Consider the following 22,281-nt stretch of genomic DNA (forward strand, 5'->3'; position numbering starts at 1 on the left):
ATATATAGTGGTGTGTATCTATTAATCCCATACTCCTAATTTATCCCTTCCCCTCCCCTTTCCCCTTTGGTAACCATAAGTTTGTTTCTTATGTCTGTGAGTCTGTTTCTGTTTTGTAAGTAAGTTGATTTGTATTATTTTTTTAGATTCCACATATAAGAAGTATCATATAATATTTGTCTTTCTCTGTCTGACTTACTTCACTTACTATGATAATTTTTAGGTCCATCCATGTTGCTGCAAATGGCAATATTTCATTCTTCTTCGTAGCTGAGTAATATTCCATTGTATATATGTACATCTTTTTGTTTTTGGTTTTATATATATATATATATATATATATATATATTTTGAAGTATAGTAGATTTACAATTTTGTACCTATCTCTGCTGTACAGCAGAGTGACTCAGTTATACACAGATATACATTCTTTTTTTTATATTCTTTTCCATTATGGTTTATCACAAGATATTGAATGTAGTTCCCTGTGCTATACATTAGGACCTTGTTGTTTATCCATTCTAAATGTAATAGTTTGCAGCTACCAACCCGAAACTCCCAGTCCATCCCTCTCTCTCCCCCTTCCCCCTTGGCAACCACAAGTCTGTTCTCTATGAGTCTGTTTCTGTTTTGTAGATAGGTTCATTTGTGCCATAGTTTAGATTCCACATGTAAGTGATACCATATGGTATTTGTCTTTCTCTTTCTGACTTACTTCACTTAGTATGATAATCTCTAGTTGCATCCATGTTGCTACAAATGGCCTTCTTTCGTTGTTTTTTATGGCTCAGTAGTATTCCACTGTGTATATGTACCACATCTTTATCCATTCATCTGTCAATGGACATTTAGGTTGTTTCCATGTTTGGCTGTTGTGAACAGTGCTATGAACATATATAGTTCATATATATGAACTATAGTTTGAATTATAGTTTTGTCTGGGTATATGCCCAGGAGTGAGGTTTCTGGATCATATGGTAATTCTATTTTTAGTTTTTTAAGGAACCTCCATACTGTTTTCCTTAGCGGCTGCACCAATTTACATTCCCACCAACAGTGTAGGAGAGTTCCTTTTTCTCCACACCCTCTCCAGCATTTATTATTTGTAGACTTTTTGATGATGGCCATTCTGACTTGTGTGAGGTGATACCTCATTGTAATTTTGATTCGTATTCCTCTAATAATTGGCGATTTGGAGCATCTTTTCATGTGCCTGTTGGCCATCTGTATGTCGTCTTTGGAGAAATGTCTGTTTAGGTCTTCTGCTTATTTTTTGATTGGGTTGTTTGTTTTTTTGATATTTAGTTGTATAAGCTGTTTGTATATTTTGGAAATTAAGCCCTCGTCCATTGCATTGTTTGCAAATATTTTCTCCCAGTTTGTAGGTTGTCTTTTCATTTTGTTGATGGTTTCCTGTGCTGTGCAAAAGCTTATAAGTTTGATTAGGAGGAAGGGCCTAGTTTTAAAGAGAATAGGTTTTTTGTTTTTGTTTTTTTAATGCAGCTTTTGCATTATATTTTATTTACTGTGTACTGGTTCTGATGTCAGGAATGTACTAGGTTTTTTGCATATGTAACGTGATGTATCTTTCCAACAACACTTCAAGGTGACTTTTTTTTTAACTCTAGCAGTTAATTTTTAAAAATACCTATTTTACAATTGCAGTAGTTAAAACAGGAGAGGTAAAACAGCTTACTCAGGGCCCCACAGCTAATTAAGGGGCAGATCTCTCTAATTTTACTGTAAAATATTGCCTCTTGGGTCTGTGGTTGCATCTTTTATTACCATATAAGGTATTTAGCGTGCATTGTGAAAATGAATGGCCATGTTCTTAAGGGTTTATATGTGTTCCAGCCTGATTGCTTTCAGAGAGTAGGCACATTTATTATTTTACATATTTCTAAGTCCATAATATGTGAGGTGCTCAACAGAACCCCAACAGTATATCCTCAATCTTCCTTTTGTTTCCCTGTATTTAAAATAAAAAGTTTTTATACCTGAAAAGTATAAGATTAAAGGAATTGACCAGGTATACAATAATTATAAGTGGCATGGATATAATTAGGAACTCATTTTGCTTCTAAATTCTGCCCCGTCATCTTTGTCATAATAATCTCTATTCCTCTACCTGCACTTTTTTTCTTTTTGAAGAACAAAAGATATTTCTTGTTATAAGAATATAATTATAAACAGATTTATATTCATGATTGTTATATATGAAAACAAAGTAAGCTTACATAGATGCCATAGAAATCTATTTGGGGTTTTATTAAACAATTGAAACATAGTGAGAGACAAAGGAAGGGCCTTCTAGAGCCTTAACTAGCTATCAGAGTAAGTGTACCGATGTCAAGTTAGCTTCCTTTTCCTGTTTAGCCTTCTGTAGAATGCTGATGAGAAAATTGGTCTGATAGCTACACTTCTCTGTAGTCATTGCTGATACTGATTTCTCTCTTAGCTTCTAAAATAATTGATATCAGAAAGGCAATTGATTAGTTTGATGTTATCTATAAAATCTTTTCCATAATTGTAAAGATAGTCTGAAAAAATAAGGTAGCATAAATTGAGTAGGAAGAGTGCAGGCTTTGGTGTCAGCACACCTAAGCTGAGTTTTATTTTGTTGTTTTTTCCGGACCTGGGTTAAAATTTGGCTCTGTCCTTTGTTAGCTGTCTCACCTTGATCTGGCTCTTTAACTGGAGTGTCAGAGAAGGAAACAGGGCCAGGGGTATAAATACCTACTCCTGTAATTGTTGGGAGGACGAAGTGTGTTGTTATACACGAATGACTCTCGTCCCAGTGCCTGGCATAGAGGAATACTCGGTGTTCTCTTTTCTCCTTCTCACCCCAATCCTTTATAACTGAAGTTTAATTTTTTTTTTTTTTTTCTATTCTAGGTGGATTGTAGATATGGAAGGTGCACCAGGTACCTTATATGAAGGGGAAAAATTTCAACTTCTATTTAAGTTTAGTAGTCGATATCCTTTTGACTCTCCTCAGGTAACAAAATGTTTTGCTTTTTAAATTTTTATTGTATTTTTGGATTATAGCAAAATGCTAAATTAGCGATTTTTGACTAAGTAAAAACTTATAAAAGAAATTCATTATAATTATGTGAATAGATTTGTTCCTTTATCTTATTTATAATATAATCAAGATCATATGAACATTTTACCTTATTGAGATTAGGGCTTTGCTGCTTTTGTGCTTCTGAAAACTTAAGACTGTTTCTTATCCATTCATGTTAAGCAGAAAAAAGGGATGGAAATCTAACACAGGCCCATGGGTTGTGGGAGAACTTAGCATTTGGAATAACTGGAGGCACGTCTTCCTAGATAAGATGATGATAGAACGACATCGTTAAGAGGCAGGTGCTTTTTGGGAAGGAGCATGTCTTTGATTTCGCATTGGCATGCTGTCTTTGCAGCCTTTTAGTATTGCACGGGCAAAATATATTATTACAAGATGTTAAATATCTAGACCTCAGCCCCAAATCTGATCATTATAATTTGAGGCAGAGTCAGTTTAGTTAATATCTTAAAACTTGGACAAGGGATAATGGGGGTAGAGAAAAAATTTTGAGAGCTGCTTAACTGTGGTGAATGATTAATCCTTGGAGGTTAGAGAAAAGGAGACTCTAGGATGAATTCCAGATTTCTGGCTTGGTAAGATGGGTAATGAATTACTAGTAGCAAAATGATAAGACAGGTGCCCAGCTCTGTGTAGCATTGCTAGGTAATGAGGTGTTGTGGATAGTGAAATTTCCCAAATAACTTGTAATTCCGCATGTGAGGTGCTAAAATACGCTATTTTTGAGGAAAATCATATTTCATTGCTACTTTAAATAGAATATACCAAACAGCTTAATCAATTCTCTTAGCCATGTAAGAGTATAGATGGAAGTCAGTTATTGTATTGTGCTATAAATAAAGAGATGATTGTTTTAAGGCATAGAATTAAATGGAAACGGACTCCTTGAGTTCTAAAGTTTCCATGTGAGCAGAAAATTAAGAGGTTGGGGGCTCCTTTTTATCTTTATCATAAAAATAAGGCAAAGACGTATGTATTGTCGTGACCTCTAGGCTTCTATAATAACCATGTGTAGACTGTAATCAAAAACCAAAGCAGATGTATTCCTTCTTTCCAGAAAATGATCTTCATTTTCTGTTGTTGGCTTTCAGCTTATCAGCATCATCTTACTGTTATTGCTTGAAGGCAGTGAGGTATCCACTTGTCACCTTCAACCTAAGTTCGTTGAAGGTATGTGAGGGAAGAATACACTCACCAGCTCAGAAACTTTGCCTAGGGGACTACTGGAGAAGGCTTACTCTGGGAACTCACAAATTTTTCATCAGAGGGAAATAGTATTTCTGTAAACATGAAACCAAGTGAAAAGTGTTCTCTAAACTCTGAGTTTTTAATTCTAAATCAAATATCAAACTTAACCATCAGTTGAATTCCATCTTTAATATTTCCGTAAGAACCATTGTAATAAATTCTATCATCTTATCTCATATTCCTTTTATCCTCCTTCCCTGGTTTTACTCCTGCTTGCTGGTCTGATTTTGGTGTCCTCCAGGTTCTTTTTTTTTTTTTTGACATTATTATTATTTTAAAAATTAATTATTTATCTTTGGCTACGTCGGGTCTTAGTTGTGGCATGTGGGCTCTTCGTTGCAGCATGTGGCCTTCTCTCTAGTTGTGACGAGCGTGGACTCAGTAGTTGCGGCACGTGGGCTTAGTTGCCCCACAGCATGTGGGATCTTAGTTCCCAACCAGGGATCGAACCCATGTCCCCTGCGTTGGAAGGCGGATTCTTAACCACCGGACCACCAGGGAAGTCCCGTCCTCCAGGTTCTTTATTCAGCGCTCCCTTTTTCTTCTCACTTTTTAAAGTCTTTAACCATCTTAAGCCACTAACTCCCAGATCTCCAACTCTGTGTACAATCTCTTTCTGAGGTTTAATTTCACACCCCTGTTGGACATCTCTACTTGAACACCTCCAGATGTCCAAATTTAACACAGCTAAACTCAGTTTTTTCTAATAACAAAATAAAATAAAAAAAGAATTTTTTCTTGGGTTTCTGTCCACCTATCTTCTCATGTTAAATTTATTTCCTTTTCCTCACTCTTAAATGCAGTTTTTCAGATCCTTTCACAGACTTAAGGCAGTCCACCATTTTTCTTACCTTATCGTCAGCGCTGTGTGGTCCAAGTGTTCAGCTTTTATCTGGACTATTACAAAATAGCCTCTAGTTGTTTCCACTCCTAGCCGTCCTTTCAAAGTGCTGTTAGGTTTATTTGAAGGTGCAGTTACCTCATTGGTTTTCGCACATACATCCACCACTACCATCCCCACTCTTCTTGGTAAATCCTGTGATGGTTCTTATTTCCTGTGGAGTCAAATCAAGCTTAGCAGCCCAGTCCCTTTATGGTTGAGTCTGACCTGAAGCATTTTAGCCACACATTACGTCCATGCCTTCTACTGTGTAGTAATACTTGCATCATACATTATTAATGTAACCATTAAGTAATGTTATCTCTGAAAGTGAAAGATTACACATAGAATGATGTGGAAACCCTAGGGCAGTTGTTCCCAATCTTTTGGAATATGAGGATTCCCTTTTAACATCAGTTAATTTATATATATATATATATATATATATATATAAAATATTCTAATATCCATGATTGAGAAAATAACAGACCACTCTGAGTCCAGTAATACTTTTAAATTATTTTAAAATTCTATTAATCACATCATCTGTATGATTATAAAATAATTATAACATGTCCAGTAATCAAAGCTTGATGTACATATAGATTTCAAGATTTTTCTGATAACTAAAACTTTCCAAAGGTCCATTGCATTGCTCTGGATAAGGGCAGTAAAATTCCCCATTCCCCAAAGATTTTATTTGTTCAGATGTGGAAGCACTGGCTCTTGTTAGGTAATTAGTCTTTCATTTTCCTATGCAATAAGCAGTACTAAATTTACCACTACTTACAAGAGTAGAATTTGAGGACATATCCATAGAATAAACATCTCATTGTGAAATTATTACTTTTGTGTCAGTGAGATCTTTGCCTGTAAATGAGATCTGTAAGACTATACATAAAATTTATAGGCTGTGTTATTTTCTTCTACTAGTTATAATTAATTTCACATGTATCTCACTTTACAGTGAAAAGGCTACCTATGTAAAACATGGTGTTTGGCCCAATCATTTGCTTTAAAAGAAACAATAACAGGAATAAAAAACTTGCTCAGTTAAAATGGGAGCAGAGATGAAGTACCTTTTCATCACTGTTTTCTAGTAATGTGCACTTACCAACAGCCATACAGAAAATAAAATTCTTTCTATATAGTGTATTCTGTTTCCTTATGCTAGGATACAGGTAAATGGTTGGTTAATTTAACATGTATTGAGCATGAACTGTGTACTTTAGAGATGGCAAAGAGCACAGAAATTAAAAAGGAATTAGGCCTGACTTAAAAAAGCCAATAATCTGTTTAGTATTTGGAGAGATAGACATTTATTCATTCATTCTGTAAGTATTTACTGAGCATGTATCATAAGACAAACACTTTCCTAGGTGCTGGCAATTCTGTGGTGAACAAAGTGGCCCTCCAAAAACCCTCCTTATGTGGAGTTTGCATTCTTGTAGAAAGGGAAGGACAGTAAACAAAAAGCAAAATATATAAAGTATGGAAGATGGTGAAAAAACATAGAAAAGAGGAGTCAGGGTGTTGCAGCATTGGGTAGAGTGATCAGGAAAGATTTCATGAGAAGGCGACATTGGGGCAGAGATCTGAAAGAGGTGAGTGCATAAGCCACATCAAAGGGGTGAGAGAAAGGGCAGGTGAAGACAAAATGCAATGGTCCTGAATCTGGAGCATGGCAGGTGGGTCCCTGGAGTGTTGTATAATCAAGAAGAGGAGAGTAGGGCCTAGGTCAGAGAGAGAATTGGGGCTGGAAGGTCCATCAGAAATTGGATAGGACATTTATAGCCCATCGTAAGAATTTTGACTTTTACTCTCAATGAGGTAGGAAGCCCTTGAAGATGCTGAGCAGAGGAACGACATGCTCCTGCTTAAAATTAAAAGGAGAAACTTGGCTGTTATGTGGCACATTGACTTCTGGAGGCACAAGGGTACCCCTATTGCAGTGATCCGGGTGAGAGGTGATGGTGATTTGTACCAGAAGGGTAGCAGTGGAGGTTGTGGAAGGTGGCAGTATTTTGGACTTATTTTAAAGATGCTAAAAATATACTTGCCTTGATCATAAAGCTTTAGAAACACTGGGGCAAAAGAGTAATCACTTTCCCCTCACTCCTATTCCCCCTCCTATTCATGCCCCTTTAACACGAACCCTTTTGTTGTGTTGCTTCAAATTCCCTCATTGCAGAGATCCAGAACTTATATTCATAGTGTCCTCATCCTTTTGCTCGTGGTCTGATTCTCCCTGCTTTGGGAAAGCTATCAATATTCATGCTGCTGATACGTATTAGATGACTAAAAGGGGAGAACTGAATTGAAAACTATGCTAAAATTCTTATCCCCAGTCACTTTTGTCAAATATTTATCATTCATTTATGCTACACTACCTATGTCATATATATTATTCATAATTAGATATTTGATTTAGTTTATTAAACTCTCTGCTTGTATGTTCAGTTTTTATAGTTGCCCTTTAAATATTGTCATCTAATGACAACTTTAATCAGAGAAAACATCCCCTCATATTGTCCCTGTAGAAACCTTGGTATCTATACTGTAGATTGGCTTTATAATTATAGCCTGTTTTGTATTGCTCATTCTGTGTATATTGTATTTTCACCTAGCTTGATATACCATATTAGGTGTCTGACTTTCTCATCACTTCCAGAGCACTAGTCTGAACACATTAGTATGCCTTCATTGTGGTAAGATCTCAATACTGTGAGGTCATACAGTATTGAGCCTGAAGGCTTTGGAGGCCCTCAGGTATGATTACCATGAATTTCACGTTAGAAACAATTAGCTAATATCCATCCTTTATATTGTCACTGTTGGTGGCTTTCAGTTTAGATTTTTTAGTACCCAAAGGTTACCCAGAGGTTGGCTTGCTTAAAATTTTAGGTTGGATGTGGGATGTGCGAACTTACCTCCAAAATCATATGGATCCTGAGCAGAGTTCTTTCTCCCATCTCACCTGCTCTTGAATTTGAGCCACACTGGTGGGGGATATTTGGAAATTTACAGACACATGAGGACTTCTTCTAATGCAGACTCAGAACTTCAGATGTGGTTCACATGCGTTACATTTAACATCCTTTCTAAAATTGTGACTTTTTTTCCATTTAATAGCTTGTTATTAAAAACCTGTAATTCCATTTTACTCAGTATGGTTTATGCAGTGGGGAATGTGTGCAGTCTCCGGTCGCTGTTCAATCTATGTGACTACTTTGAATCTGAATAAATTGTTTAAAAAATTAATTAGCAAAATTATTCCCTTTGGTTTCAAATTCATCGTATTCAGTTATATTGTCATATCTGTTTTAGATAGTTTATCAGCTATTTGCAATTCCCCCCCAGAAAGGTTTTTGAACTCTGGAAACAGCTTAAAGTCTTTTAAGTTTTCAGAGCCTACTTGGCTGTATTAAAAAACCTGAAATGTGCATTCCCTCCTCTGGCTTGTACTGCATATTAAATAAACAAGGATAGTTAAGAGTGTGGTCTTGGGACTCCCCTGGTGGCGCAGTGGTTAAGAATCTGCCTGCCGATGCAGGGGACAGGGTTCGAGCCCTGGTCTAGGAAGACCCCACATGCCGTGGAGCAACTAAGCCCGTGTGCCACAACTACTGAGCCTGCGTTCTAGAGCCCACGAGACACAGCTACTGAGCCCGCGTGCCACAACTACTGAAGCCCGTGCTCCGCAACAAGAGGAGCCACCTCAATGAGAAGCCCACACACCACAACAAAGAATAGCCCTGGCTTGCTGCAACTAGAGAAAGCCTGCGTGCGGCAACAAAGACCCAACACAGACAAAAAGAAATAAATTTATTTTTTTTTAAATAAGGGTGTAGTCTTGAAGAAATTCAGCGTTGGTTACTCTTCTGTCACATGCAGAGAACCAGAATAGCAAAGTTTGCATCAAAACTGTCTGTGCAGACTACTTACCAGTCTTTTACATGAATAAACTGTTGAAAAAAGTTTTTTTTTATATTTCAGGAATTCATCTGAATTCCTGAATGGAATTCAGGAAATCCTGGATGGAGCCTGTCCATGTTTAGACAAACTTCTAAAATTCTCTATCGGCCAGGTTGGGTTCTAGGGGTTACCTGTACCATGTACAACAAGTTAGTTCCCCTGTTTTTGGTTGCTAGAAGTTTTAGGCTGGTTGCATTTGCCCTGAATGCAGCAGGTTTAAAAGCCCCTGCTTTTTTTTTTTAAGCATTATTAAGATCTAATTTATTTTAAGTATTAGTAAGGTCTAATTTATTTTTATTTCAGTCCCCTCAAACTTCAAAACTGTTTCTTTCTCCTTGATTTCTGGCTTTCTTCTCTGCTTATAGAATGTCTGCTGCTTGTGCCGTAGGTGTCTTCCACTGCTCCCCATCCCCTTTCTTTCTCTTCTCTCCTCCTTTACTTTTGATTCATGCATACTTCTTGGCTCTCAGACCGAGTGATTTAGTTTATAATCATTTCTCTCCAAAAAGAATACTGCTTTCCTTCTGCTTTGTGAATTGGCTAGTCAAAGCATCTCGTGATAACCTTTTGGTTGGCTGTCTGTGTATTTTCCTTGATGGTTGTTGATACATTGCTTCATTTGTGCCAAAGGAAATAACTTGGCCGTTCTTACTTTTTTGGTACCAGAGCACTGTTCTACATGACTTGTTTTCAAAAAGACCTTACTGGAAAAGAAATAACCTTTAAAAATAATTGTGGCCAGGGAGTAATGGGCACTGCTGTGTTCTTCATGAAAATATCCTATTAGTCAAACGGCATTTTGTGGCAAAATGAACACCCCAGGGCTTCCCTGGTGGCGCAGTGGTTGAGAGTCCGCCTGCCGATGCAGGGGACACGGGTTCGTGCCCCGGTCCGGGAGGATCCCACGTGCCGTGGAGCGGCTGGGCCCGTGAGCCATGGCCGCTGAGCCTGCGCTTCTGGAGCCTGTGCTCTGCAACGGGAGAGGCCACAACAGTGAGAGGCCCGCGTACCGCAAAAAAAAAAAAAAAAAAAGAACACCCCAAAGCAGATGCATATTCTGTGAGATTTGTAAACTCCCACTCTAGACATCCACAACACATTGTGGGAATATCAAATGCATATAATATAATAAACTGTAGTTCACATTTATTAAAAAATTAATTTTAAAATAATTGTGGATGGACTCATGGAGCTGCAAGAGCTTTAAGCAGTCATTTCCCTTTGCAGAGCAGCACTTTTTGAGCAAAAAGTGATGAAAAAGGCACTAATTCTGATAGATAAAATTGAGATAAATGGTACTTCAAACAGAGCTGTGCCCAAGTCTTTCAGGGGGTCTTCTACAATTGGGCAGGACAAATCACTTGATATCTCTTGTTTTAAGACTTTACTTTTAATTTTCAGCTTTACTTTAGCTCTTTTTTCATGGGAATGGAGGGTGGATCACCAAAATTTAAAGAAAAAAAAAAGAAAGAAACAAGTATATGAAGTCAATCCTTTGAGAAAAAATTCCTCTTCCTGTCTTATATTAGCTTCAGCCAAGGAAATGAGGCCCATATGTTAGCAGTATATTTGAAATATTTGAGAACTCCTACTTATATGAAAGAGTGCTTTGTTAAATGTAAATATTTGTAAAATTGTAATAAAACCAGATATGTAGGTAGAAATTTAAAAATAAAAGCAAAACCTAGCTTATGGTAATTTCCCATAGCGTATCACATATTAAAATATGGCATACCTTATTCTGGCCACCCTTATTTCGCTGGCTGTCTTCTGCTCTGTAAAGGATAAAAGAGGGCTTAGTCCTAGAGCAATATATTTCATCAGTTTGTCATCACTTAAGGTAGGGTTTCTCCTTACTAAGATTCCGCTATATCTGAGCATGAGGTAATTTGCAGGGCTGAGATATGCTTACTGTAAGCCTAGTTTGGGAACTATTGGTTTATATTTGATGAGTTTTATAAAAATGCCATCATACCTAGTGAATCAGAATCTGGGAAAGTGGGGCTCTTGAATTTGTATTTTTAACCAGCTCTCCAGGTGATTTTCTTTTTTTTTAAGGGCCAGATCAGGAAATAGGAATTACTCCTAAGCAACACTAAAAATTATATATTCTACTGCAGTATAAAATTCACTTAAAAGATTGACAGATTAATTTTTATATCAAAATAAATAATTTATTATGAACTAACATATATCTAAGCATTCTTAAATATGAGACTTTTACTTTGACCTATTATGGGCTATGCTTACAGATTCCTCAGGATGTATGAATTTACTCTCCTGCCTATTCAGATGCTTAGGTAGATATGTTTAAGAAACAGTATTATTGAGACATTGAATTATTAGGGCAAAGGAAGGAAATATTACCTTTCAAATCAGTGCTGAGGCAACATGGAGAAAGGGGAAAACGTAGAAGAACTGAGTAAAAGAAAAGGCAGAGACAAAACAGCAAGTAATTGGGAGACTCATTCAACCTTTGTTTTTTCGTCTAAGCACGTAGATATTTGCTGATTAGTAAGTGGTAGTTTGTGCCCATCATAATGGAAGTGCGAAGTTAGATGAGCTGGAGGATGTAGCAGTCATTTCCTTTTGCATATAGCACCTTGGATAATAACATTGTTATAGGTGGAAGTGGTGTTCCTACCGCATGTAATTCATACTGTCCTAAAGTTGAATACTTTCGTTTCAAATTTTAGTGTATTTGATTTCTGTATGCAGAGAACAATGAGTAATTTGAAAAACCATTCTTGTAAATATAATTGTCTTTCACTAGTCTAAAAATACATGGTGATTTAGAAAATTTTTAAAGGAATTTGTGAAAAATATCTGAAATATAAAATAGGTAGTCTGGATTTTTTTCCTACTACATGGTCATTCATAATAGTGAAACCAGTACTTATTGAATTGGTAAGAATAAAGCAGTTGTTTATCTTGTTCCTGGCATTGATTTTATTTGTTTTTAATTTGGTTTTTAAAATATTAACTTACCTGGAGAATATTTTATTTTTTGGTAATATAGAATATTTGAGTATTAATGGAATTTTGTTCTTTCTTAGGTCATGTTTACTGGTGAAAATATTCCTGTTCATCCTCATGTTTATAGCAATGGTCATATCTGTTTATCCATTCTAACAGAAGACTGGTCCCCAGCGCTCTCAGTCCAATCAGTTTGTCTTAGCATTATTAGCATGCTTTCCAGCTGCAAAGAAAAGGTAGGACTTTTCAGAATTATTCCAGGTATAGTTCTTCTTTTAGTTTGGGTAGAGAAGCTATTTTGATATATAATTTATTTGAAGAAGGGACTTAATGCTTTCTATTATGAAGTTATAGGGAACGTTTTAGTAATAGATTGGCAAATAATTTGATAATAGAAGTCAGACATTCTGCAGATGTTCTTAAATAATCTGAATTTTATTTCTGTAAGCATGCACAGGGCAAAAGTGTACAAGAAATTATTGTTTCTAGATTTCACAGTGGAAAGACCCAGGAATAAGCATTATGGCTCCCTTCTCCCCTCTGCTGGCTTCCACCCTATCAGTCTCTTTTAGGGGATTTCCCAGGAACCAGAGCTCTCCTATCATAAAGCCTAGGTTGAAGGAGGACTAGATTACCAGTAGAATTTTCAGGACTTTTCCTCTTATTCTCCTTTACTAATCTACAGATTCTGTGTCTGATGGAGAAAGGGAGGAAAAGACCAGAAAGAAAAACCATGTGAGTTAAATTTAGAATACCCTTTTAAAGTATCTAAATCCTCTCTGTGTTTCTGGCCCTCTTGTCATTCCTGCTTGAGGGTTAGTGTCTTGTCATTCTGCTTGAGAGGTTTTAAAGCATCTCTTCTCCATGGGGGTTTCCTTTTGTATTCTCTCTAAAGGGAAAACCGAATTTACCTTAGAGATTAGGGAGCTGTGGGGTTATTCATTTATTTTAGCAGGTTTTCTTTCTTCTCCAAATTCAACTGTCATTTTTATTAAATTAATATTTAGAAAACATTTAGATAGTATTTCATTTTTAAATGGTAGGTTATCTAGATTTTGAAACACTCTAAGCCACTTGTTTGCAAAGTAAGTTTCTTGGAATGTTAGTTCCATAAGAGGTTTCTTGGTGTTAGGTTTAAAAAAAATTTTTTTTGTTCAAATAAGAATGGGAAATAATAGGTTAAATTGTATATGTATTTTTTAACTGTAGCATAAGAGCCCTTAATATGCAATGTTATGTACAGGAGGAAGAATGAAACTTCTGGCAGTTAAACTGTGATACACCATTAGTTGAAAGACATGTATCCCCATTTAGGAATATTAAGAAAAAAGTGTACATCTTAGAATAGATGAAATAGGGTACCTATTATGTAATGTTAGTATCACCTTTTAACTTGAGCTTCCTCCCTGTTGTTAGCTTTTCTGAGCTGCATTTTAGGCTACACTTGAGCTTTTGTTAATCCCAAGGGCTTGGAAACAAGTTTCATTCATTTATTGCTTCCATGTTTTCTCCTCTCCCTATCTCCACCTCCACCGCACATACAGGCTCTGAACTTTCAGGTGTGGCACAGAGCAGTTTCCAGTAACAGGGGCTTCTCTTAATGTTAACGTCTATGGAAAGATGAGGCAGTAACTCTAGGGTTTAATGAGAAGTTAAGATTAACACGAGTGGTGTCTGCACATAGCCCTTACATGTGCCTTTTGATTACTAGCTTTGTTTACATTTAAAGGTAATGATTTCCCGTTAAAAGCTAGAAAATTATTACGTTCCCTAACTCCTTCACCCTTTTCTAACCCTCATCTTTCCCCTCACATTCTAGTTGTCTGCTGTTAGTGTTTCTTGCGTAGTTGGTATAAGACTAATCATTCCATTTAAATTATTGATAAACTATATTATATAATATAAATGTAATTATAATTTATTCAACCAAAACGATAATCTAGAAGTCAGAATTCTGGCAGCATTAGTTTTGTGGAAAATGATAAAATTCAGACATTATTAAGTACCTGCTATGTGCTGTTGTTACTGTGCTAAGTACTAGATTACTAAGAAGAAGAGGAAACGTGTTTTGGCACTGAGGGGAATCTAGCACCAAATAGGCTTTAAAAAGTCTTTTAAATATTCACCGAAAGCTGTTCTATTAAAACAGGTGAATTTTATTCTGTGGTGGATATGGTTCCGTGAGTTTCACTTTCCGTTGTATTCAGAGAGTAGTCAACTCCCTGAATACAGATTTTAATTTAACTGTAGGCATTTTTTAGTCATAACTCTTTCGTTCCAGTTTCTTTTTTCACAAAAAGAAACTTGTTTTTTGAAGATTGGGTTCTGATAAGTAGATGAGTTTATTGTTTGTTAACAGTAGTAGCAGTGTATTCCTCATGAACACAGTTTATGACTTTATAGGACAAACAATAGCAGATCATCTATTCTTTAAAGTAGACATATAATTTCATGATAATAATTTTTCAGGAATTTTCTCTAACTGTATAAACAGGGTAATCTTGGTATAGTTGTTTAGTGTCATATGTTCTTCTCTTCCTTTCTGTTAAATTACTGTTATTATTATCTCATAAGAGTTAGATCATAGTTATGTGTATGAATTTTAGAAGTGCCAAGTGGACTGTCAGTTTTCCTTCCTGCTACCTAGGTAGTCCTGTTCACCATTGCTATTTGGTTGGACCTATCATATTATCTACTAACCTGCCCTCAGTGGCGTTAATACAAATTTGACATGTTTCCAAATCTTTGTAGAGAGGCACATATTTCTTGTGTCTGATCAACATCCAACGGTTTTCAAGAAAATTCTTTCATAACCTGTCTTCAGTGTTGTTAGTTGTAGTTATGGCTATTTCTGATGTAACTCCTTGCAGAGCTGCCATATGCTTCTAATATTGTTCTCGTCAGGGCGTATGTATTGCAGAAATGCTAATGTGTCTTTTCCCCCCTTTGCCTCTTACATACATTTTGGAAACCGAATCCTTTGGTCTCTCCTTGATGATACTTGTTTACAGGAAAATAATAATCCCTTGTGGAGGATTATAAGTTGCTAGGGTTTCTCAGACAAACCTAGTTAGGTAGAGTTTTGATTAGCTCACAAAAGTAATTATTAAATTATTTCTAGGGAGATAAGATAAATGAAACCAAAATTCTTTACAACCTAATGCTGCCACTTTAGGTTGATAGTCATTGTCTAGTAATCCCATTGGAACCTAACCCAAACCACATATGCACACCTTTTTTTTTTTTTTTTTTAACAATTTCAGTGTCAAGAGGTTACATTGCCTGGAATATATTATTTTTTCAGTTATGACATCTGCATTTATTTTGTTTCTTATGCATTCTGTAATATTTTTGCTAGAGCTTTTATTAAAACTATCTCCCCCTTATGTTTTCCTGTTTTACAACTTCTTATCTATTTAAATTCTTTTTGGTTTCAGAGACGACCACCAGATAATTCTTTTTATGTTCGAACATGTAACAAGAATCCAAAGAAAACAAAATGGTGGTATCATGGTAAGCAGTTTTATTTTAGAATGATAACTTCTCAGTATTTTGGTTTGAAAGATTTTATATATGCTTGCTTGGGAAAAAGAGAGATTATATAACTGATGTACTTTTGTAATATGCAGATGAATCTTTAAACTAGTTTAAGATATTTTATGGATAAGTTAGACTAGATTTTTAATGGGGCACATAAAATCATGGCCATCATACAAGTAAAATCTAAAATCGCTTTAACATTCTGCTCTACCATTGTGTTGCAGAACAGAAGTCCTTAATAATATTAAGTCAAATTAGAACTAGCCTATTGGGAAACCTGTTACTTGATATAGAAGTTATGACGCCTTGTGTACTCATTTAGTTATGGTACTGTTGTTAGGGTGGAGGATCACATTGTTAGAGATGGCCCGTTAACTTAAAGAAAGCTCTTCCTATTCTAATAGTTATTCCTGAAAAAATTTGAGGTTCTACTGATTGTAGCTTTATGAATACATATGTTTAATAATTTAATTTCTATTATTTCTGTTGGGTAATGGTAGCTTAATAATTGAAGGCTGCTAGCATCTTTTCTAAGCTGACTACTGCTTCCTCAAAGAGGTATTTGAAATTAGGAACAGAAGGTTTACATTCATGAGAAACCATAAAATTATTTATAAAAATTATTTTTAAAGTATTATAAAAATGTATATTCTTTACAAATTATTGGTTTAATGTAATTCAGTAGAACGATAGAGTGGGTGCTTTTAAGGTTTGGAAGAAAGATGAGAAGAGCAGTTTGAATTTTGAATTAAAGGATAATGAAGGAGGATATGTCTACCAAACACCAAAAGATAATAATGCAAGAATAGACATTGAAATAGAATTACTCTTTTCGGGCTTCCCTGGTGGCGCAGTGGTTAAGAATCCACTTGCCAACGCAGGAGACATGGGTTCAAGCCCTGGTCCGGGAAGGTTCCACATGCCACGGAGCAGTGAAGCCCGTATGCCACAACTACTGAGCCTGCGCTCTAGAGCCTGTGAGCCACAACTACTGAGCCCACGTGCCACAAGTACTGAAGCCAGCGTGCCTAGAGCCCATGGTCCGCAACAAGAGAAGCCACCTCAGTGAGAAGCCCGCGCACCGCATCAAAGAGTAGCCCCTGCTTGCCACAAGTAGAGGAAGCCCATGCGCAGCAACAAAGACCCAACACAGCCAAAAATAAACCAATTAATTAATTAATTAGAATTACTCTTTTCTAGGCCTTTCTGTATGTTAGATTTGAATATGTGATAAATAGTGTGTCACAAATCAATGAGAAGGGGAAAAATTATTTAGTAGTAAGTAATCCTTTTAACCGCATATAGAAAATATTTCCTTTGGATTGAATTAATAAGCATTTAAAAAATACAACAATAGAAAAAGTATTTTTTAAAAAGTTAGGTATCAACTCTGGAGGAAGGAAAAAAGAATTTCTGAACTTAAAAGGAATCACAAATTAAACCTTTAGATATATGAAAATTTAAATCTTATATAAAAGCATGGAGGGCTTCCCTGGTGGCACAGTGGTTAAGAATCCGCCTGCCAATGCAGGGGATATGGGTTCAAGCCCTGGTCTGGAAGATCCCACATGCCATGGAGCAGCTAAGCCCATGCACCACAACTACTGAGCCTGTGCTCTAGAGCCTGTGTGCCACAACTACTGAAGCCCGCACGCCTAGACCCCGTGTTCTGCAACAAGAGAAGCCACCGCAGTGAGACGCCCGCGCACCGCAAGGAAGAGTAGCCCCCGCTCGCCGCAACTAGAGAAAGCCCGCGTGCAGCAACGAAGACCCAATGCAGCCAAAACTAAATAAATAAAATTAATTAAAAGAAAAAAAGCACGGAGAAACCTCAAATCCCAGTCGATATAAAGTTAAAAAAATAAAATTGTGAAAGACGTAGCTTGATTAAAAATAAAGACCACTTGTAATAGTTGCTTAAGAATAAATTAATTACAAGCGTGGGCAAAAAAGTTCAACACAGTAAAATAATGACAAATTTAATATTTTGAAACTTATTGAATTGGCAGAGTTTTATAAAATGAATGCAGTGTTGGAGGAGGAGAATAAAGGGTAGAATAAAACAGTGTTTTCAGGGGACATCCCCCGTGGTCCTGTGGTTAAGGTTCCGTGCTTCTACTGTAGGGGACACGGGTTCGATCTCTGGTCAGGGAACTAAGATCTCTGCATGCCCCATGGCAAAAAACAAAACAAAACAAAAGACAAAAAACTGTTTTCATATTTGCTGGTGGTGTAGCAAGTTAGTGTAATCCTTTAAGGAAACAGCAGTTCAGCAGTATTTAGCAGTTCAGCGTTATTTAACAAGCTTGAAGTTCAAGACTGAACCTTTTGTCTCAGTTGCTAAACTTCTGAGCATCCATCCTTGGAAAATCATCTTTAATACAAAAAATGTTTGATGCATGAAATGTTCCACGGAGCATTATTTATGATAGGCACTCTATTCCTTATCCTCTGTTGTCTCCACTTGTGCTATTTGCCTGGAAGGACTCCTTCCACTCTTCTTGGGAACTCTTTCACCAAAGCCTTGTTGATTACTCCCTCCTTTAAGGAATCTGATCAACTTTATTACTGTACCAGAATGCTGGTTTTGTTTTACTTTTTAAGATATCCCCAATAATTCTGATATAGCTGGTCACTTGATAACTAGTGTTTCAGGGATTCTTAAATATAAAAGGACAGGTTTCCCATGGGAATTCTTTCTGAATACTGAAGGTCCACTAAAACTAAACAAGATCCTACTTGAATTAATTGGCCATTTCCTTCAGTTTACATTTCTGGCTTCTCATTCTTGCACATCATCTTGCCTTTTAGGACTAAATACTAAGCTGTCTCTTCCCTCTGTGCCTTTACAAAGAACCTTTTCAAAAAGAAAAAAACATTCCTTGAGTGTCACAGTCCCCTTTACCTTTGCATAAGTTCTTAAATTTATCAAAAATTAAGATTAGTCAAGCAAGAATGTTGACAAATACAACTAAATCAAACATTTTTTAAAATGTCAAAGTTGCCAAGATAGTAGTCATTCTATTTCAGACCCAACCTCACTAATAATAGAAAAATTCCCCAATTGTCTTTTCCACAGTGTTTTTAAACCATTTTTAAGTCTTTTTGTTAAACTTGAGAAGAAATTGTCTTAGAGTGATGGAATTTTTAAAATATGTATTTTTTTTTTAAATAACATCCTACAGCTTGGCTTGGGTGGTTATTCTTTTTGTTTGCTTTTTTTTTTTTTTGCGGTACGCAGGCCTCTCACCGCTGTGGCCTCCCCCGTCGCGGAGCACAGGCTCCGGACGCGCAGGCCCAGCGGCCATGGCTCACGGGCCCAGCCGCTCCGCGGCACGTGGGATCCTCCCGGACCGGGGCACGAACCCGCGTCCCCTGCATCGGCAGGCGGACTCCCAACCACCGCACCACCAGGGAAGGCCGGGTTGTTATTCTTTTTAAATTTATTTATTTATGGCTGTGTTGGGTCTTCGTTTCTGTGCGAGGGCTTTCTCTAGTTGTGGCAAGCGGGGGCCACCCTTCGTCGTGGTGCGCGGGCCTCTCACTATCGCAGCCTCTCTTGTTGCAGAGCACAGGCTCCAGACATGCAGGCTCAGTAGTTGTGGCTCACGGGCCTAGTTGCTCCGCGGCATGTGGGATCCTCCCAGACCAGGGCTCGAACCCGCGTACCCTGCATTGGCAGGCAGACCCCCCAACCACTGCGCCACCAGGGAAGCCCCTAAAATATGTATATTTTGAAAGTACAGTTCTCTTTGCCACTCTATCCCACCCCATTGTTAGTATATTCCCATTTTTCCCTTCCTTATTCCCTGGTAGGGAAATTTCAAAAAGATAATCATCTTTTAAGCCCTCTAATGCTACCTTGTATAGTCAAAAAGACTTATCAGAAGGCCTTTACTTAAGAATACTTCCAGAATTTCTTATTGCTTGCTTTTTTTTTTAAATATTTATTTACTTATTTATTTTTATTTTTGGCTGTGTCGGGTCTTAGTTTTGGCGCGCGGGATCTTCATTGCATCAGGTGGGCTTCTCTCCATTTGTGGTGTGTGGGCTTAGTTGCCCCACGGCATGTGGGATCTTAGTTCCCCAACCGGGGATCAAACCTGCATCCCCTGCATTGGAAGGTGGATTTTTAACCACTGGACCACCAGCGAAGTCCCTTATTGCCTGCTTTTGAATAAGAAAACTTGCATAGTAAAACTGGAAATATAAAAATTCTTTAAAATAAACTATACTTCATAGTAGAAGTTATTTTTCATAGTTAATGGCTTTTATCTATTACTTGTGAAAGCCATACTTTTATAACTAAAGTAGAAGTCTTTTAACAGTTTAAAGGTGGATCATCTCCCAAGTTAGCCAAGAAGTACTAAGAAAAGAGGCTTTTCAAACTAAATTAACCTCTTACATAATGTAAAATAGTACAGGGTTTGTATAGGAATTCATTTTCCCAGTAAACAGATTAAAAGTATCCCCCTCAATACAAATTAGCTGTTTCAAAAAGGCACCTGATTGTAATTCAACTGAATCATGACTATCCTTTTCTAGTTTCCTGTCCCAGGTACAGGTAAATTTTTTTTGTTTACAGATAATCCTGTTTAAAACCTCCTCAGTTCATTGCCTTACAGTGACCGTTCTTATCTCACTGTGTTTTTGGCTCCTGCTTGAATCCTATATGCCTGAATCATTCCTCTCCTGCATTCTCCCTTAAATGGAAGGTGTTGCTCCATGAGTGAGTGTCATACGAAATCAAAGAAGGGTAGTGTTCGTTATACTTTGAGATGATGGAGCGCCCGCTCTGTCATACAGGTGCTTGGGTACAGGGACTCTTCCTTGCACTCTTCCTTTACCTTTACAAAGCTAAAGCATTGCAGCTGTGTAGTGTATATTGTCTTCTCCTTTATACATTTCACAATAACAGTTATAAACAATATGAAAAATAGCCCACCTTGGTGTTATAGTTGAATTTGGAAAATCTTATCAAAAAAGGTAATCATACTCATTTAAGCAGAAGCACATTAGCTTTGTTTTGGAACTTTTGAAGTTTCAGCTTATGTTTTTCTGCTTAGCTGCTTTAGTTCCAGAAGATCTTCATTGATTATGTTCTCCTTATAACTAATGCCAGTTACCAAGAAATACGGACTCTGGTTATTTTCTTACCATCATCTAATTCTGAAAGGATTACAAGATCAGAGTAGCGTCCTGATGTGACCTGCAGTGCTAAACAAAAAGATCAGAGACTGAACAAAGACTTGCTTGGAGTTGGAAGAACTCACTGAAACACTTAACATTTCAGTTTCTAGAAACCAAGCAGAATTGTAGGCCTCATGTCAAGCTCCACAGCCCCTTTGTGTGGTGCTGACCGACATACTTGGGTCAGCATGGGTCAGAGTGTTTGTCAGGTGTAATCAAAGAGGCAAGAGAGGTTCTGGTTCAGATAGTGAGTGACATCTGTGTACCTCAGAGGGGGCTTCCAGGATGTAGGATGGAGGCATTATTAATGAAGAACAACAAATCTGAAATTGAGTTGATCTCCTGGTTTTAGAAGAGAAGGACTCAGCTGACACACCAAAATTGAGCTGCCAGATACCAGTGTTGGATTCTTGAAAGAAAGCCTCTCTGAGCATAAATTTGTGATCTTCCACATTGTTAGTATACCTTGAAAATTAGGCCAGTCATGCTACCCCACTGTTACTGTCTTTGTACACATCACACCTTATATTGCATTTCTTTTGAGATTCTTCTCTAGAACGCAATAACTTGTTAAAGTGTAAAAAGTCATTGGTATGTGAATACATATTCCTTGTTGTTAATTACTTGAAGTTGACTATCAGCCTGTTGTCCAGAGCTCTCATAGTTTCTGTTCACTGAGGAATTAAGGTCATTCCTGCACTGGAATGCAGATATTCTGTGTTGCTGATTAAGGTGGGGTCCATACGCTTTGAAAATCAGTTGAGCTGAGAATAGGGTTACAGTCAAGAGGCCTAACCAAAATAGGTATTTGAATAAGACAGCTCATCTCAGCATACAAAAGGCTGAAGAATTCACCAATGATTCAGGTATAGAATCTTCCTTAGAAAACAGATCTGTACCCACTTCAGTGCACAAATTAATGCTTGAGCTTCAGAGTTCTGCATCGTAAAACACATAATTGTTCTTAAAAAAGGTGAAAAGTATCTTTTTATGAGATCATAAGAATACTTCAGTGAGATAGCCAACTAGAGTCCATTCATGGTACCCATCAGTTTCCTGGGATCAATATTAAACGTATATGACTTAGTTTCATGAATGGTTGCTTTTCACAGTTGGGAGTACAGATCTGTGGTTCCTGAAGCAGTTTCCTTAAGGTGATAGATAATTGAACAATATAGTTTAAGACGGCTGCTGAGTATGGGCTGCAGAAAAACTAGGCTTATAAGAACTAAATTGGCATAATGTTTCAATACTATGTCCAGTAGACTGATGAGATGGTAATTTGGGGAGGAGTAGAGCAATATTTTTTATAAAACTATACATTCTGGTTCCATTCAGCTGGAACATTTCCTTGTAGGAATATGAGGAGATAGGAACACAAAAT

At 37.0% G+C, this 22,281-nt stretch overlaps 1 protein-coding gene across 1 annotated transcript in view; it reads left to right on the plus strand.

Annotated features, from left to right (window-relative positions):
• The window catches only part of UBE2W (ubiquitin conjugating enzyme E2 W), a 73,733-nt gene that overhangs the window by 45,828 nt on the left and 5,624 nt on the right, over positions 1 to 22,281 (plus strand). Inside the window, exons 3-5 of the mRNA XM_029222707.1 lie at positions 2,896 to 2,998; positions 12,248 to 12,403; positions 15,605 to 15,680. Coding sequence (XP_029078540.1) covers positions 2,896 to 2,998; positions 12,248 to 12,403; positions 15,605 to 15,680 — 335 coding nt within the window. The remainder of the gene's footprint in view (positions 1 to 2,895; positions 2,999 to 12,247; positions 12,404 to 15,604; positions 15,681 to 22,281) is intronic.

The sequence above is a fragment of the Monodon monoceros genome, unplaced genomic scaffold, assembly GCF_005190385.1.
Source record: "Monodon monoceros isolate NGI ecotype Baffin Bay Population unplaced genomic scaffold, NGI_Narwhal_1 Super_Scaffold_14, whole genome shotgun sequence".
NCBI lineage: Eukaryota > Metazoa > Chordata > Mammalia > Artiodactyla > Monodontidae > Monodon > Monodon monoceros.